This window comes from Lissotriton helveticus, chromosome 2_1, assembly GCF_964261635.1.
Source record: "Lissotriton helveticus chromosome 2_1, aLisHel1.1, whole genome shotgun sequence".
Classification (NCBI taxonomy): Eukaryota; Metazoa; Chordata; class Amphibia; order Caudata; family Salamandridae; genus Lissotriton; species Lissotriton helveticus.
The window spans coordinates 440,617,519-440,636,629 of NC_136059.1; the positions used below are offsets into that span (position 1 = coordinate 440,617,519).

Consider the following 19,111-nt stretch of genomic DNA (forward strand, 5'->3'; position numbering starts at 1 on the left):
CCTATGCACCATATGGGGGTTGTGGATAAATGTTTGGGTGGAAATTTCTGGGCCTCGGTGCTACAATTGTCAGCGGCCAATTGTGTTGTGGCACATTCCTCGCGAAAGGCTTCACCCAAGAGCCATTGTAAGGGTAAGTATAGAGGAAAAGTGAAGGACTGTGCCCTCACGTTTTGTCAGCAGTAATCCGAAAATGAAATCTAGACGTTCTTTGAAAGTTTTATGTGCGTCGTTTTTATTTCATGTTACATCTGTGGATAAAGAACAGCCGACACGTGTTTCGCCCTGGTGACCAATAGGCCGTGGGCTTTTTCAAGACAAGAATCTGGTGTTGGCGTAGGTCAAGATCATGATTCTGTTAGAAAGCCGGTATCTCGTCTCTGGGATCCTGGAACCAGGTCTGCTTTGGGTTCCCAGTCCCGCCTTGGAAACATGCATTTGTAGCAAAAAAAAGACAACATGATTTGCTAGAGTTTAGCATATCACTTAGGGCCATATTATCAAGAACGGCGATAACATTATCGCCGCTTAAGCGGCAGCTTTACCGCAGGAAACTGCCGCTTAAGCGACGATAAGTGGCTTGATAATATACCCTAGAGAATTCCAATAGAATCCCAGGTTCTGGTGTGAAGGACCACAAACCTGGGCTTCTATTGGAATTCTCTAGGGCATATTATCAAGCCCCTTATCGCCGCTTTAGCTGCAGTTTCCTCTAAAGTGGCGATAATATCGCCATTCTTGATAATATGACCCATAGTCTTTTAATGAGACCAAATGTTGGAAAGCTTCAACCTTTCTAATACAATTAAACTTTAGATTTTTGTATAGTTTGTGTTGTGATTTACAGTCATGATTTCGTAATTCAGGCTTTGTTTTTGTGTATACTTGTTTCTGTATATTTCTGCATTATTTTGAGAATCAAATCATAAGCGTTCTCTTAAACCGAGGTCGCTGATTTAAAATAGTGATTCACTGAGTGTCCACACAGGTCAAAGGGTTAAGAACCACTGGTTAGTTGACACATTTATTTCTTAAAATTTTGGAACAAGTGCAAATCGCGTGTAAGTCTTAATTTTACTGACGTTCAATCCTAACCATATAATAAAATCGCCATGCTTAAATTTGTTGCTTCTTAGCTACCAAGCAGCATCCTTAAACAGAGAATTGAAATCGATGCAATTGTGAAGGTAACTTGTGTAAGAGTGCAGCCTGTAATAAACATTGAAGATGGGTCACCCAATGGTACAAATTGCATATTACTGAAATGGTAGTTAGTTAATGTTCACATGCAGGGAGAAAATAATAGGTTATTAAAACGCCAAACGCTTCAAACACAACTTCCTGAAGGCTCACCCGGAAACCCCGTTTGTGGACACCTACTTTTCACTGATCAATGGTGCCACGAGCACCGATATCATCCTCTACACTCTACGTAGAGCACAGTGGAGGAAAGCGTTCCTCTCCATTCTCACTATCTCCACCACCAGAAAATCCGCTCATGGCCTGACGCTCTCTATCACACCATCCCAAGCAGAGCCACCATCACCATCTACAACAACGGGACCATCCTATTCCAATCCTTTGATAGGAACCTTGACCTACTCGACAACCTGTTCCACACCTTCATAGAACACATCTCCAACCGGCGGACCTCCATTCCCAACACCTCAGGCTACACAACACCTTCCACCTCCAATCCTCAATCTAACTTGCCTAACCTATCACAACAGCTGAACGACACACACCTCTCCCATCCCCCCAGCGCTGTAGTCAGTCACCCACCCGATGTAACCTCTCCACACCCCTCATTCACTGGTGAAGATCACTCCCCCTCATACATCCTCCATACCCCCACCTTCCTTACCCCACTCCTCACACCTCCTACGAGTCGCGCAGAACCCACCACCGCCCTGAGCTTATCTCCCCCGCCCCGCGGCAGGTCCATCTCCCACCCTATCTCCCCCCCCACTGTCACTCCCCTCTACCCCACTCTCCCAACTAGACTCACAGAACACATCACCTCCCTTACCTTATCCCCTCCTCCTCTCTCCCCCCATTCTCAGCCCCCACTACCTTCCTTGCACCCCCACCGTCTACAGCCCACATTCATCCCTCAACTCACCTGTGCCGCCTCCCACCAGCATCCTCACCTATGCCTCCAACCTTCCCCCTACCTCAGCCACACCCCCCACCCACAAACTCTCACACACATCGAATGTCACCCCTCTTACTATTACCTCAGAGCCCTGCACTACTGCTAGCATATCTCCCCCCTACCCAGTTCCCTTTCCAGCTCCCTACTCAACCACTCGCCCACAGCTCTCATCCTCAACACCATCCCCAATCCACCTCTGGACATGATTATATCCACCCTCCTACAAGTCAAAGAAGATCTCCATACCATCAAAGAACTTCTTCTCACATACCCCAGTCACCCCCTACCCACCCCACTTCCTCACCCAACAAGTCCCCCATCATCCCCACAGATCCTCTCAATCAATACTCCCCGCGTGGGCCCTCTATCCCCTCCCGCAATCACACCCACCGCCCCCGTCGCGCCCTCAGGCACCCTCCTTCGCTCATTTGGCCCAGGTCCCTTAAAACACACAACCACCACACACCTCCCCATACCCACAATTCTCACAAATCCCCTTAGGCCCCCCACTCTAAGCAACAGAAGTTCCGTCCCCAATAATCTCAGAAAAGTCCCCCTCTCTCAAGAACACTCGACCACCATTCTCACCCCCAGACTCAAATGCATCCTACTCAACTGCAGATCGGCCTCGAGACACTCCTCCGACATCGCGGATCTCATCATAACAATGGATCTTGACCTAGCCATTCTGACTGAAACGTGGCTAACTGAAACTTCTACACCTGTAATGGACATACTAGTCCCCCCCCCAACTACCACATCATTAGACTCGACAGGACCGGCAAGACGGGCGGGGGAATCGCATGCATTTTTAGGAGCAACCTCTCTGTTACTAAAGTCACCTCCCCCTCCCTCACGTCCTGTGAACTCTTCTGCCTTGATATCTCCAGCGAGGGCAAACCGGTTTGCTCCTTACATGTCATCTACCACCCGCCCGGGGACAATCTCACCTTCACCTAACAACTCATAGATACGATCTCATCCAACGCCGGTCGGCAGATCACTCAAATCTACCTGGGTGACTTCAATCTCCACTGGAACGATCAGAAAGACGCAGTGGTGAATAGTCTCAAAACTTTCCTCAATGCACTCGACCTCACCCAAATCTGCAACAGCCCGACACACGACAAAGGTTCGATCCTCGACCTTATCATCAAAGAGGACTCTACCCAACTAGGGGCGATCCAACCCTGTGACTGGTCAGACCACCACATTATCACTTTCTTCATCAACGAAAAAGTTAAACCTAACCCGGCTCAACCCACCAAATCCAAGATCTGGAAAAGGGACATGAAGAATCTTAACCCTAACTCCTTGCCTTCCCACACCTGCAGTCTCCTCCTTCCCCCTTCGGGCGCCTCTGATGTTCAATCATTGACCGACCCCTACCTCGATTCTATGAACTCAATAATCAACGAAGCCGCCCCCCTGCAACTGAAGAGAGTCTCCACCAAGAACTCGAACCCTTGGTATGATGGTAAACTCAATGAAGACAGGCGTGCTATGAGAATGGCAGAGCGCACCTGGAGATCTGACCCCTCAGCACTGCACCTTAAAACATTTAAGAACAAGAGAAATGCCTACTTTAGGAAAATCAAGCGCTTGAAATCTGAATTCTTTAGCCTCCAGTTGGACCAAGCAAAAAACCGACCAAGAAAACTGTTCGAACTAGTCAAAACACAAACCAAGATGCAACCCTTACAATCAAACAGCACAACAAGCGATATTCCACACTGTGAAGACTTTTCTGCTTTCTTTAAGCTAAAGACCGACAACATAAGAAGTGATCTCCTCATTGATGCAAGCCGATACTCCAGCCCCATCAGCATGACTACCACTCAACCTAAAAACAACGCATCATGGACGTCCTTCGACACCTACTCTGAAGAAACAATTCACAAACTGCGCGGCACCTTGAAACCCTCTAATCACTTCACAGACTCCCTACCCGCTAATGCTGTAAAAAACTTCTCCCCCCTGCTCCTCCCACTCTGGACTAAAATCATTAACAGCTCCCTTCAACAAGGACTCATCCCAGACCCCCTCAAGGTGGGGCAAGTCACGCCTATACTCAAGAAACCTACAGCTGACCCGACTGACCTAAACAATTACCGCCCTATCACCAATATCCCCACCTTGGCCAAACTGCTGGAAAAATGCGTACAACTCCAACTGACAAAACACATTGATCAGTTTGACCTCCTCAACCCTCATCAATCAGGCTTCCGAGTGAAACACAGCACGGAAACGGCTATGACGCACATAACTGGAGCTGCTAAATACCAGAATGGGTTTATCCGGAACTGTTCTCAAATGGTTCACCTCCTTCCTACATAACCGGTCTCAGAAGTTCAAGAGCAACAACGTGCTGTCCTCACCTGTGCCTGTAACTTTAGGCGTCCCACAAGGATCTTCCCTATCCCCCACATTGTTCAATCTCGTCATGGAACCACTCACCACCTTGCTTCAAGCATCTAATGTACACTTCCATATGTACGCCGATGACACTCAACTTTACCTCAAGCTACAATCCCCGGAAGACATCAAACTTCTGAACTCCACACTCAGAAACACCCAATCATGGCTGGCTGATAATCACCTCAAACTAAATGCTCTGAAAACTGAGTTCATTCTGATCTCACCTCCTGCGAAAATTGCCATCACCCAAACCTGGCTCAATCACCTAACTGAGCTCAATGTCCAACCCACCATCGTGGAATCTGCGAAATCCTTAGGCATCACACTTGACGCCAAGCTCAACATCCAGCAGCACATTAGCAAAGCAACTAAAGGAGCTAATTTCCAAATCAACACGTTGAGGAAACTTAAACCCTTCTTCCCAGCTAAGGACTTCCAAACTGCTGTACAAGCCCTAGTCATCCCTCGCATAGACTACGGAATTGTGGCCCTCAGCGGACTCCCCCTTTCAACAACCGCACCCCTAAGAGCCTCCTTGAACGCTGCCGCGAGACTCATCACTGGTTCAAGAAAACATTCGCATATATCCCCTGACTTAAAATCCCTGAACTGGCTGCCTTTTGAAGCCAGAATACAGCTGAAATTGCCGTTATGACACACTCGGCCGTACACCACAAGTCACCCAACTACCTCACTCAAAAGCTGACTATATCAGGAGGCTCGAGATCCAATAGAAGTACAAAAAATCTACTCCTGAAACCTCGTAGATTCCAGAAGGAAAAAACGTACAAACGCTCCTTCTCAGGAATGGCACCCAGGATCTGGAATGCACTCCCTCCTGAAACCAGGCTTATCTCCTCCACTGCATGCTTTAAGAAAGAGGTAAAAGCCATCCTTATGGCCAAGTTCACCTGAACTCGACTGTTGCTGGATCAAAGACTTTCCACCGCTTTTGTATTATTGGTTACCTGATTGTTTATTGGTATTATATTTGTACATGATTGCTATCCTATTATGCTACTCACTTACTACCGGCTACTATATTGTACCTAATATATTGTACCTAATAGTTTGTTTAACCACCCTTTTACTGCCCCTACCCCTTGTCTATGTAACTTTTAAGAAAGAGGTAAAAGCCATCCTTATGGCCAAGTTCACCTGAACTCTATTGTTGCTGGTTCAAAGACTTTGCACCGGTTTTGTATTATTGGTTACCTGATTGTTTATTGTTATTATATCTGTACATGATTGCTATCCTATTATGCTACTCACCTACTACCGACTACTATATTGTACCCAATAGTTTGCTTGATCACCCTCCTGTTGTCCCTACCTCTTCCTTCTGTAAAGCGCTCTGATATCTGCAAGGATCTTGTTCGCGCTATATAAAACTTTGAATAAATAAATAAATAAATAAATATACTTTTCTGATAGGTTGTTTCTTTTCTAACGAAAACAGCTTAACTAAAAGTAAAAACAAAGAAGTTGGATAATTACTGACGTTGATGCAGATTAAGACAGTAGCTTCAACCATGCATTTTAAATCACTTGGCATCTCCGAGTTAGATTTTTACAACAGAGGGTGTGTGTTTTTATGTCCCAGGCTGACTTCAGGTTCATCTTTGACGTTAAGGACATGCCTCCGATATTACTTCCTCAGATGCCATCATTCTGGCATCTGAGTTCCAAAATAGTTGCAGCAGCTCTGTGTTTTTTGTGTTCGTGACAAACTAGCCACTGTACATTCGTATAGATCGGCACAGTCCTTGCCACTGGCAGTCTCTGTGACAGACAGACAGCCTGTAGGCTGAGATGAAGTGCAGCCTGTTGTGAACTGCTAAGTGAGAGTCTGCCAGAAACTCAGCAGACAGAACTAATTGGGCTGAAACGGGATTTTCTTTTACCTCATGTCTCCCTCTTGTATTTTTTTTTTGCAAGACCGATGGTATTAAAGTAACTTGTTTATGTAAGATTTGTCTGTCTCTATTTTCTTATTGCATGAATCATTTTTTTAACTTTAGTTCTTTCACTGCAGGTCACTGAGTACTTCAACATGGCGTCTGGCACAGAACCAATCCCAAGACACGCAACTCATTACGGTGGATGAAAAATTGGTAAGGGGTTGTTCCTGCATTGCCTTAAGGGGATTTTATGGACGGTGACATTCAGTACGATGTGTCATTTCTTCTAGAGCGACCATAAGATGTGAGGCACAAAAGAAGGAAGGTTTTTAAGGATGATCATATGCAAATTTCGTTTGAATTCAAGATCGTCGCCTACTTTCAGCAATGGGTTAATTTTTCAGATCAGGGATGCCGCGTCATTGAGCCTTTAATGTTTGCGCTAAAGCCAAGAGCCATGTTTTGTGTTTTATTAGGTGTAACTGTCAGCTGTAAGCAAGTGCACCACACACCAAGAGTGATTAATTTCAGTACTGATTGCAAGGTTTACATCAGGGTGGTCTAAAGCTTTTGCCTCTAGATGTCAACCTGGTTACATGTACACAGTAGACCCATCTAACATTTATAATAACATTTTACTAGACTCCTTTCAATGGGGACATAAAACCCTCTATAATCACATGTCCAAACTCGGTGAGACACATGTATGTAAAGTGTGATGTGTAAAGGACTGGAAAACAAGCATATTTGCAATAAACACACCATGTACTATTGAATTCAATATGCAAAATTAATTGGTCAAACTAATAGGACATTTGATTATTTAAAAAAAAAAAAGCTACTCAATGGTAGCAGTGGAATAAATAACCTCACTTCCCAGACATAAGCTTGACAGTAGAAGCAAAATAGTAATAAAAGTGGTACACGATGATGCTCAATTTTAAACGGCGCTTCTTCAGACACACATCTTGCTACCACCAAACAGTGCACGTCAGGTGCGAAGGAAGAAAAAAACCCACCAGAAACACTGTTAACTTGGGTCTGTAGCATACCATACTGTAACAATAACTTCAAAGAAATTAGACACTGAACATACAACCCCTGAGATCTTGTCTAGTTGCAGTCAGTTACAATAAATAATCCGAGTTACATTCCAAGTTCATGACCTAATATAGATCCTATCCACATTCGGTCATGAATGAAATTCTCCAGTTGGAATATCCCAATTTCCAGTGATCAGGTAACGAGAAATTGCAAAACAAAGTAGTGGGACGTCCTAAAATTTTAGATATCTTGGGATTACATTTCCCACATTTGTTTTTGCGTTTTTTTGTTATCAGTACAGCTTTATCATTGGCAATTGGGATATTCCCATTGGAGAGTTTCGTTTATTTACTTTTGTACTTTTTTGGGCTCCATGCTACTATAGTCAAGCTTTGATAAAGTCATAGATATGAAACACTTGCCGACTGCTTTTTCTCCAGGTAAGAAATTCTTGCGACAAGTCAAGACCACTACTATCAGGCCATGAATCTGGTTCACTGTTTGAGTCACTTGTTGTAATCAACTGCATTCAACAAACCATGTTATCTTATATTGACTTCGTCATTGTAAAGTCTACAGCAAGTGTTTCATTACCAATTGATGCATTGACTTTGTATTTTACGTGTTATAAAATGCAATCTACATCAGGTCAAGAAATTGGACTCAACTTGGATTATTTATTGTAACTGACTAGGTAAGATCTCAGGAATCGTTTGTTCATTGTATAATTTGTTTGAATTAATGTTACTGTATGGTGTGCTTCAGACCCAGGCTCACAGTTTTTATTGATATATTTGTAGTATATTTGCAAATGAATATAATATGCACTGTTCAGCACATGCAAATTATTCAGTTTTGTCAAAATGTATATTGAGCTAAGTCACGTAAGAAGTTGTTAAATATTGCCACGGTATTTTTTGACAGGGAAGATTGACGCATAATAAAATGGATTTATATAGCTGTTGAATGAGTTTAGTTGTTTAATATTAAGTGTATAGCAAAACATCATGTTGCACATTAATTCAGGGCTCTGTATTGCCACTGTATTTTGAGCCAATGTTTCAAAACACTTCTTTTAATCGGCAGCAAATGACGTATGGCCTCTGTAGTCTCTGTTCGCGTACTGGTTTGCATACCGTGTGTTATATCTTCCAAAGTACACATTTTAAAAGATATACAACTCCTAACTTACAAGTATGTATGTGTGTGCACATACAGACACACACGACCTCTTATTTTGCATTGTGAGTTGACTGTTCAGTAGCCGGTCTTCTGTGAATCTTTGGCCCACTTTTCTGTTAGTCTTTTTATCTGGTGTTATGTTAGTATGTTACAGTTTTGTCTCCTTCTCCAATAAAGCGCCGGGACACTCTTTTTGAGTAGCCGTGCGCTATAGAAATAAATAATTAACATAACATAACATAACTGCAAAATTGTTATCTTCACCGGTGACAAGTGTTAGTGCTAGTGTGATATGTGAAGAGATTCTTAGAAAGGAACATTTTAATTCTTAATTAAGATCATCCTCTTCATTTCCCTGTTGTCTATGTTCTCAAACCAGCAAATCATTTTAATTCGGTGAATCTTGTGCTATTATGCTAATAATTAACGCCTGTGTCGCTGGCATGGGTGGGGTGGGATGGTGGGGCATGCAAGCTGCTCTCTCTTTCCTTAAAAAAGAACAAAGTTATCTGCCGGTCTTTTCTGTTGTGAAATCTCTAGATTTCCTAAGGCCGTACCAGTTCTGAAATAGTTAATTTCTGATACAAAATATATTTGATGAGAACATGTTTAATGCATAGGCTGCAGTGCTCTGAATCTGTGGATCGCTAAAAAAACATTATGTAAGTGTAATTAAACTGGAACTTACAGAAGTGGGTGTAAAAGAATGGCTATTTGTTTCATAAAGAGGGACCAGTTATAAGACTTCGCCAGGAAACTAAGCCGATTGTCGCTCTTCATAACCAAAGCCACTAGAACTATGTGGCAAAGGAGGACCAAATTATGTAGCAGGGTTTTACAACATTATGCGGCAAGAAAGGCCAAATTATGCAGCTTAATGTAACACTTTTATGATCGTACTGCCTCCTTATTTTGTCATTTTCACACATGACGCTGTCTGGGCAAAAGTTTCACATCATTGGTTTAAAACCGAAATAAAGCAATAGCAGCCTACCTCTTTAAAGGGCCTTCCACAAAGTAGCAACACGTTGCAGCTTTTTTAATGACTGTTGATCTGTTGGAGCTAGAATCAATGTTTGTTTTCGTTAAAATCTGCATATTATGCAAAAATGATACATTATGTGGCAAATGCGGCAAGTCTATAATCTTGCTGAGAACGTTGTGGCGGCAAAATCACATAAATTCAGTAGCTCTGTTTACAAGTAATTCACCATAGATCATGAAAAGAAGAGTCACCTAGAAAAACGCACACAAAGTGTCTAATTCTAAAGGTTGTTGATTCTTAAAACCTCATATTTTTATTGAATTCGTAAAAAAAAAGTTAAACTCCAATTTTTCCTTGTTATTTTAGAAAGTAGCGGGAATAGGTGTGAGATTGGGGAAAACAAGTCTCAAAAGTGGTTGCGGGGCGCATGAGTTGATGCGCATGATTACTTCAGTGGCTAAAGGAAGGAATCGGTAACAGCAGGGGCAACAGACTGCAAATAAAGGCAACACAAATTAACCAGACACCTGCCATGCTTAATGTACCCTTTTGCCAATGGTACATGAGGGGAAAAAGCTGCCTACTAGAGCTGAGGTATGGTGTGTATTGTGTACCATAACTGGCGGATTGCTTATGTTTTACAGCTTTGTAGTCTTTGAATCATAACTAAGCTTAAACTTTTTTCCCAGTGAATTTCAGTTTTTTTAATGTACATTAGTCACTTGCCATGTACCCATGTGGTGTTGTGCAAGCCATGTGCATCGGGTATTGGTTGCAGAGCCCAGCCAAGCCCTTTGCCCAACCCACTTCAGATGGCTAACTCTCCAAGGCACATAGTCTTAGACCTTGCTTAGTGGGGCTCGGCTGGAAGGTATGGCCTTCATCCAGACCTGCAAATACTGTTTGTGCATCCTACCAGCATCTTCTCATAACCATAGCCATTTGGACTCAAACATTGTGATTTTTCAGAAATATATATATTTTTTCTTCTGATAGTGATGTACTTTTTCTAAATTAAAAAAAAAAGTAGGCCACATGAGTGCAATTTTACCATAGCAACAATTGCCCAACACTCAATGGTATCAGGCACCTCTCTCAATGCCTCCCAACTTACTTGTGAACATTTTATCTTCAATGCGGACTTCATGCTGTTGCACAAAAATCAAGGATATTCAAGATGGCAGGGAAAATAAAATCTGATCTTCTTTATCAGCCAATCACATTAAAAAAATTGATTGTCAAATCACAATGTTAAATGAACAAGATACGCAGAAGTGTAAACACTTTCAAGCCAACCCAGCACTTTAAAAAAAGGCTAATATGTCATAAACTGCATAATGAATTTACACCAAACCAACCAAAGTTTGCTTTATCCATAAAGTTGTATTTTCATGTCAGGTTTGGCGTAAAGCTGTTCAGTTGTTTTTGGCATGCCGGACCTTAGGTAACTGCACTAAGCAAGTGGCAAATGTGGTGCAGATCTGTCTACAGGGGCCAAAATTATAGGCAGATTTTTAGAATTTGGAATATTATCTCCGGAAGATAACTGCCCACCTTAAGTAATAATCCTAGTTCTTGTCCGCGTGAATCACTAAAGTTGCGAAATAAACCTGAACTATGGCACAGAGCAGATAAGCTTAACTTCGAGGCAATGTATAAAGTATTTATGCAGTAGCAAAACTGTAATAAAGTCAGAAAACAACCCAAGAAAAATTTAAAACCCAAAAAATTGATTACATTGTAATAAATTAAATTATACCAAAAGTACAATAAGGTGAACTAGAGATATACATTTTTAAAATTTAGAGTAAAAATATCGCTAAAAGGGGTCAAGTGCCAACTATGGTCAACTGCTCATAGTAGACCTATGCATGGTTTGAGGCCGACTGCAATGGAGCACGGGTTGGATAAAGAAACCCGGTTAGAACCTTTACCTTGGGACTTGGTCTCAAAAATGGAAGTCTAAAATATTTAGCATGGCAGGGCACCAGGCTGTGGCTGAAGAGGTCGGTTAGCCATCAGATGAGATCCAATTGGAGCTGGTTTTTTTGCAGGAAAGCTTTGAGTATGAGAAGTTCAAATTTCGCACCCAAGGAAGGTCCTTGCTGGCCAGTTATTTTTGACAACTTCACCGGGTAAAGGTTTCTTTGGTCGCACATTGTTACTTTTACGGAGCACAGATTTTTCCAGCAGTAGCTAAAAAGGGCTCCGCAAGCCGGGATACCTTCTCCACCAGGTCCCACTGGTTTGGATCTGCTGAGTGAAAAAACTCAGTGGGACACATCTGCACCGAAAGTGACATGCATGGTGCCTTCATAGGCAACTCCTTGGTGCTGCGACATCAGTTCCTTTTTTTCTGAGCTAATAGCAAGGGAGGCACTTCGCAAATACACCTCCAATTTTAACTTTTACAATCATTAATTTTTATAGTCTCCAACAATAGTATTGATTGATATTGACTGAATTGAATCCTAGCAGCTTTCAGCTTTTAGCTTCAGCTTTAAGTCTTTCCCTCACTTCCTACTCTGAGGCTGCTCTCCGGTCTGCCGTGGCTTGTTGAGTGCCGTTTGAGGAGAGGGAGCAAACCCGGGAAAGGACACTTCCGAGTTGTCGGCAGCCTTCATTTTGGGTAACTGACGTTCTAGTCTGTGCACTAGATTTTCCTGGACTCCGCTCCCCTATTTAATCTGAGCCCAGTGCGGACACATAGCTTAGCAAAGGAGGTACGTCGCAAGTATGCCGCCAATTAGAATTTTTACATACATTTCTTTTTAAATTCTTTAAGGATAGTAATGATTGAAATTGACTGAACTGAATCCTAGCAGCTTTAGCTTCAGCTTTAATTCTCTTACCCTCACATCCTCCTCTGGGGCTACTCTCCTGTCCGCCGCGGCTTGTTGAGTGCCGTTTGAGTGGATGGAGCAAACCCAGGAAAGGACACTTCCGGACGTTGGCAGACGCCATTTTGGGCAACTAACGTTCAATTTTCTGTACTGGATTTTCCCGGACTCTGCTCCCCGATTTAATCGGAGCCCATCCCGGACGCGCCACCGGCGCTTCAAAGGTACGCCAACCGCTAGGAAAGTTACTTCTTTTGTAGCAAATTATGTCTCGCAGATTAAACTGGAGCTTATTGAAATAGGAAAACACACTGTTAACCTCTCCTGTGGAGAGAAAGTTCACCTTTCCAATGACATATACTATTGGCAATGCAACGTTTGTAAGTTCTCCTGTGTCTATCCCTCTCTCCAAGCCAAGCACAAGGCCCTGGGGCCTTTAACACCTGACCCTTTTATCAGCAAATCTCCAGTCTGCAGTAACTGTGTCAATCAGGATAAGGCCAGTCACAGCGCCCCTCCGCTGCAGTGCACCTAGTTAAATGCACCCTCCATCCCCAAGCATGCCTCACAACTATGGGTCCTACGGAGATACTACGAAGCCAGGCATATGTTTCATTGCCGAAACCTAGCAAAACTCACCCCCGCCCCAATCCATATCTACAGCATTTCCTGAAGGCTTCAGGGTAACTTGGTGCTATAGACAACTCAAAAAGGGAGAGGGAAGTAGCCATCGCAACACGACATCCCCTCAGAATTGGTATCCTGGACTCCTGCTCCATCGCTGTGTTGGAAATGATAATATTTCAATTAAACACCTCAAACAATTTAATCTGGAAAGGGGCGCTGGTCTATCGCCCACCCAGGGAAAAAAAAAAGATTTTCGTTTAAAGCTTATGGAACGGCTAGCACCACATATTCTAGCAGCAGATAACTTTCTTCTTCTGAGGGACTTCAATTACCACATTGATAATCAGTCCGACCCAGATACCATCCGTCTCTTTGCAGACATGGAAAATCAGACAACATCCCGAAACGCTAGTTGTAGACACATACCCCTGCCCATCTAGAGGGCAACGCAAAATGGACTTCATCTTCCACACTGACATGCTTGAAGCCTGGGCCACCATCTTCAACTCTCACCTCATAGTCTCCAAAACCACCATCACTGCCCACAGCCGTAAACTGACAATCTCTCTCTTGGAACACCAGACCCTTACCGGATGCATCTCCTTAACCATTTTTGGAAACGGCACCATCCTAATTCAGGCAAAAAAACGAGAACCTCGAGTTCTTCGACTCCCTTTTCCCCTCACTTAAGAAGGCCTCATCCCACAACACACACCATTCACAGACCCCCCCCCCCACACTGGAGGCTTCGAACAATCATCTAGTCACCAGATCACGCCCGAGCCCTCTCTCCAAACCTTTTCCCCACCAGACCGTGACTCCACCTGCCCCGCGTCCTCCTCAACTATGGCCTCTCCTATCGTCCAACCCTACCCCCGACCCATCTCAGCCAGCTGCCCAGAGACAAGCCTCGCTCCCATCCACATCGGACCCAGAGCCCCCCCTCCTTCACCAACACAATCGCACCCAGAGCACAGCCATCCGCTCAAAAAGAAGTCCAACTCCCAAGCAAAACCGATCCACCGCCTCCCTCACCGTCAACCTCAACGCAACTAGACCAATGCCACCCGCCCAGAGAAGAACACTACTCCCAACCACAATGGGAACACAATCCCCCCCTCCAAGCAATATATCGATCAGCCCCCCCCCTCCAGAGACCAGCTCCTCCCATCCTCCCCTCCTCTCCCCCTCTAATAACATGACGCAACTCCTCAACCTTATGGAAGCGCAACTCGAAATCCTGGTCCGTGGCCTGAATGAAACCTTATCCTCCTTAGCAAAAATCCGTCTGCCCACCCAACAGTCCGTAGATGCCCCCTCCCCATCTCAACCTAGTAGGATTGAATCACCACCCCCCAACCGAACCCCTGCCCCCCACAGATCTCGCCCGTCACCCTCCAAATCGTGGATTGAGTCATGAGCAGATAGGCCTAGAAGATCCAACCCCAACCTCTTCCCTCATGAAGCGACCACACTCGCCGCATCATACAATCAACCCACATACCCCCACCATAAGTTCGCACTCCGCTCACAGAATGTGATTCCACCCATCCTAGCACAGGTCCCGCCGATGAACTCCACTCCTGAATCCTCGATCCAAGTCCTCACTGGAGTGGGTAGGGACCATCCCCCACGGAGAGATACCAGACCCCCAGCGCACCTATCCTCCATACCTAGAGCCCAGCTATTCGAAACTCGAAGAAGAACCTTCCATTAATTGCATGCTCATCAACAGTAGATCTGCTTCCAAACATGCAACTGAAATAGCAGAAGTCATCCTCTCCCACGACTTAGATGTGACCTTCATCACGGAAACGTGGCTCAACACCCTGCCCTACCCCAACATGGACATACTGGTGCCACCCGGGTTCTCAATTATCCACAAAGAGAGACATGAACATAGAGGCGGTGGTTTAGCATTCATTCACAGAAGTGATCTCTCCAGCTCAGAATGCTCCTCGTCACTTTATAAAACCTTCGAGTGCCAGTCGGTCAACATCAAATCGCTCACGAACAGGTCGATTCGGTGCCATCTCCTGTACCATCCTCCAGGCAACTCCAACGAATTTGGAACACAGCTCTCTGACCTGATCACCCAATGCGCACTCAGCAAAGACAATAGTATAATTCTGGGCGACCTCAACTTACGTTGGAACGAAACAAAAAACCTGCTCATCCAATCTCTCAACAATCTCCTGCTGGATAACGGTATGACCCAACACTGCTCAGAAGAAACACACCATGGAGGAGCGATCCTAGACGCAATCATCTTGGACAGAACCACAATCACTATGGCACATATCATTCCCGTGGACTGGTCGGACCACCACATTATTCTTTTCCACATCAACCAACCGGCTGCATCTCAACACCCTATGCAGGCCCCTCCCAAATGGGTCAGGAACACAGCTTGAGTCCCCTGGGCTGCACTAGAAGAACTAGAAGAAGGGCTTAGCACGCTCCTCCCAAGCAGGACGGAACACCTCTCAACCACCGAACTCACCTCTCTCTACTATTCCAACATGATGCTCACTTTGGACCTTCTGGCGCCCCTGAAACTAAAAAGACCCAGAAACACCCCCTCCAGGTCCTGGTTCACCACAGAGATCAATGACGAAAGAAGACACCTCAGATCATTAGAAAGAATGTGGAGGAACAAGCCTTTCTCCCTCCACCGCAATCAACTCAAGGAAGCACGTAGAAACCACAATAAACACATTAGGAACAAAAAGACCACTTTCTTCTGCTCCGCCTTAGACGATGCAAAAAAACCGCCCCAAAGAACTCTTTAACTTCATTAGGAACCAAACATCCAAACTGACAACATCCAACATAGTGGCGTCGAAAGATCACTGCGACAATTTTGCCAACTTTTTCAGTGAAAAAATCACCAAAATTGATCTCTCTCTCAACACATTTCCCGCCACTCCCATGGAGAACTTAAGACCAACAACACATGGCAACATCCCAGTGAACACACCTACTCACTGGTCCTCCTTCCGCCCCATCCAGGTGGAAGAAATAGTCAATCTGATCGCCTCTGCTAAACCCTCATCCCACTCCCTAGATCAGCTGCCCTTGAGCCTGGCTAAAGACCTAAAGCTCACCCTAGCCCCAATTTGGTGCAAGATCATCAATAGCTCAGTGAGCTCGGGAATCATTTCAGACTGCCTCAAAGTATGCCAAGTCACGCCGCTACCTAAAAAAAAAACACGGACTAGACTCGGAGGACATGAACAACTTCAGACCTTCCTCTTTTATCCAAAACTCTTGAAAGATGTGTTCTTCCACAGCTAACCCAACACCTAGAGAATATCAAGCTACTAGACCCTCTTCAATCAGGATTCAGAAAGGGATGCAGTACTGAGACCGCAATCTTAAACGTCTTAGACGATCTCCACAAATCACTTGACTCAGACCAATGCAGCCTTCTCATTCTCCTAGATTTATTGGCCACGTTCGACACTGTTGATCACAACCTGCTCCTCAATGTCCTCCACGAAAGAGCGGGCGTTGAATTGACTGTATTAAACTGGTTTTCCTCCTTTCTTCTCAACCGCACGCAAAGAATAAAAATCAATAACTCTGAGTCTGACCCCCTTCCCGTCAACAGAGGAGTTCCACAAGGGTCAGTACTCTCTCCCCAACTTTTCAACATCTACATGGAACCCCTCACTACACTTCTCAGGAACTCTAACATCCCCTTCCACCTCTATGCAGACGACACACAACTTTATCTGGAAAGCATCTCGATCAAAGACATACACAGACTAAATGTCACGCTCAAAGAGGTCCAACATTGGCTCTCAGCGAACCACCTTAAACTCAACCAAGAGAAAACAGAAGTTCTCCTCATTTCTAACAGAGATGAAAACGACCAAATCGAAGAATGGCTCAAAGCCATTGATGCCCTCAATGGGGCCCTTGCGCCAAAGGACTCTGTGAAATCCCTATGTATTAACCTTGACCCCAAACTGGACATGATTAAACACATCTCAAAAGCCGCCAAAAGTGCGTTCCTAAATCTGAAACTGCTATACAAAATAAAACCCTTCCTCCCCCGAAAGATCTTAAACAAGCCACCCAGCCACTGGTGCTCTCCAGAATCGATTACGGAATCGTAGCCCTGACCGGGACAGCAAAATCCCACCTAGGTCCCTTGACCACCACCCTCAATGCCACAGCAAGAATGGTCACAGGAACTAAGAAATTCTAACACATTTCTCCATCACTCAAGGAACTCAAGTGGCTCCCTATTGATCAACGAGCCAGCTTCCGTACAGCCTGTCTCACCCACAAAGCCCTGCACACTGGTAAACCAGAATACCTGTCCGCCAAACTCAAAAGGGCTGGCCAGTCCAGGAACCTCAGAAGCTCCAACACACTTCTACTCATCCCACTGAAATCACGGAAACACAAAACCGCAAATAAATCCTTTGCGGGAAATGCACCTAAGATCTGGAACTCCAACCCCCCCCACATCAGAACGATCACCTCCTTCCCGAAATTCAAGATCCTTCTCAAAGCCCTCTTCCTTGAGCGCTCTTGATCGCAACGTGAATTCCACAATTGACTTGAGGAAAGACAATCTAACTCCTCTTCCTGATACACCTCAGCCTGAAGATCTGTATTGTAACTTTGTTATTGAATGCTCTTAAGTTGGTAACCTGCAGATGTTTGTCTTTGCCAAAAAATTGCTCATAACTTTACCTGTTGTGAAGCGCTCTGATACCCTTGGGTCCAGCTAGCGCTATACAAAACTTCTAAGTAAATAAAAAAATAAAAAGGTAACCGGTCCCACACATGTAGCTGGGCACACCCTTGATTTAGTGTTTTACTGTTTACAGATGCCACAAATCTAGTGTTCACTGATCACTCCTCCTTAGAGTTCCTCCCGGATGTGCAGAAGCCCAGGGTGCTCCCTCGGAAGGCTACGAAAATCACTAGACCCTGGAGAAAGGTGGTTCCCTCAACCCTTCTCCCTGCCTTTACTCCTCCGGTTATGCCTGAATATGAAGACATTGATCTTGCACTAAAAGACTATGGAGACTCTTTTACACAGGCCTTTCATGTTATTGGCCCGCTAAAAGTGTCGAAAAGGGAAAACCCCCAAGCACCCTGGTATTTCCGAATTCTTAAGAAAGAAGAAATCCACATGTAGGAAATTGGAACGCACATGGAGGAAATCCAAATCAGAAGAGGGCAAACTTGCCTCCAAACAACCCTAAGGAAATACTTTAAAAGCTGTAACATTGGTAGAAGTGCTCACGTAGCAGAGATAATTAATTCTGCAAATAACTCTTCCAAAGAGCTCTTTAAAATCTTTAATCAATTTACGAATCTGAGAATCTGTAATCTCATATTACCTACATCTCAAACACATTGCGATAACATTGTAGTATATTTTTAACAAAAATTAATAACATCTACATCTCCCTCACAAACAGTGTGATACCAATAACTTCAGAATTTCTGGAAGTTAAGATCAACTCCCACTCCCCGCTTTGGAAGCTTCTAATTCTGTTACAATGGTACAAGTACTGGTTAGACTAAACACAATAAAAATGGTTTGCCACTAGACCAGGCCCCCCCTTGTGATAACCACTTTGACCCCCATATTGCTCACTCCGATCACAGACCTATGCAATCTCTCTTTACCGATAGCCACTCTCCCACTTAAATGGAAGACCTCACGTATCAGACCCCTTCTAAAAAAAAAAAAACACGACTGATCCCTTGGACATGTCAAATTATGGACCAATATCACTACTCCCTTTCATGTCCAAAATCTTAGAGCCACTAGTGAATCAACAACTGGTATCCTTTTCTCGAATCCAAAAACCTGCTCGATCCTTCTCAGTCAGGCTTCCGTGCATCTCATGGGCAAAAATAACAGGTGATGGACAGAATGCAGAACATTGTCATACATTCACCCCAGTACAGAGATCTGGGCCTAAAT

General features: G+C 44.3%; 1 protein-coding gene across 2 annotated transcripts in view; it reads left to right on the plus strand.

Moving 5' to 3' along the window:
• NDUFS4 (NADH:ubiquinone oxidoreductase subunit S4) overlaps positions 1-19,111 on the plus strand; it is a 500,675-nt gene that overhangs the window by 173,553 nt on the left and 308,011 nt on the right. For both annotated transcript variants that reach the window (XM_078675069.1, XM_078675068.1), the window contains exon 2: positions 6,609-6,687. In XM_078675069.1, the coding sequence (XP_078531195.1) occupies positions 6,609-6,687 (79 nt within the window). The remainder of the gene's footprint in view (positions 1-6,608; positions 6,688-19,111) is intronic.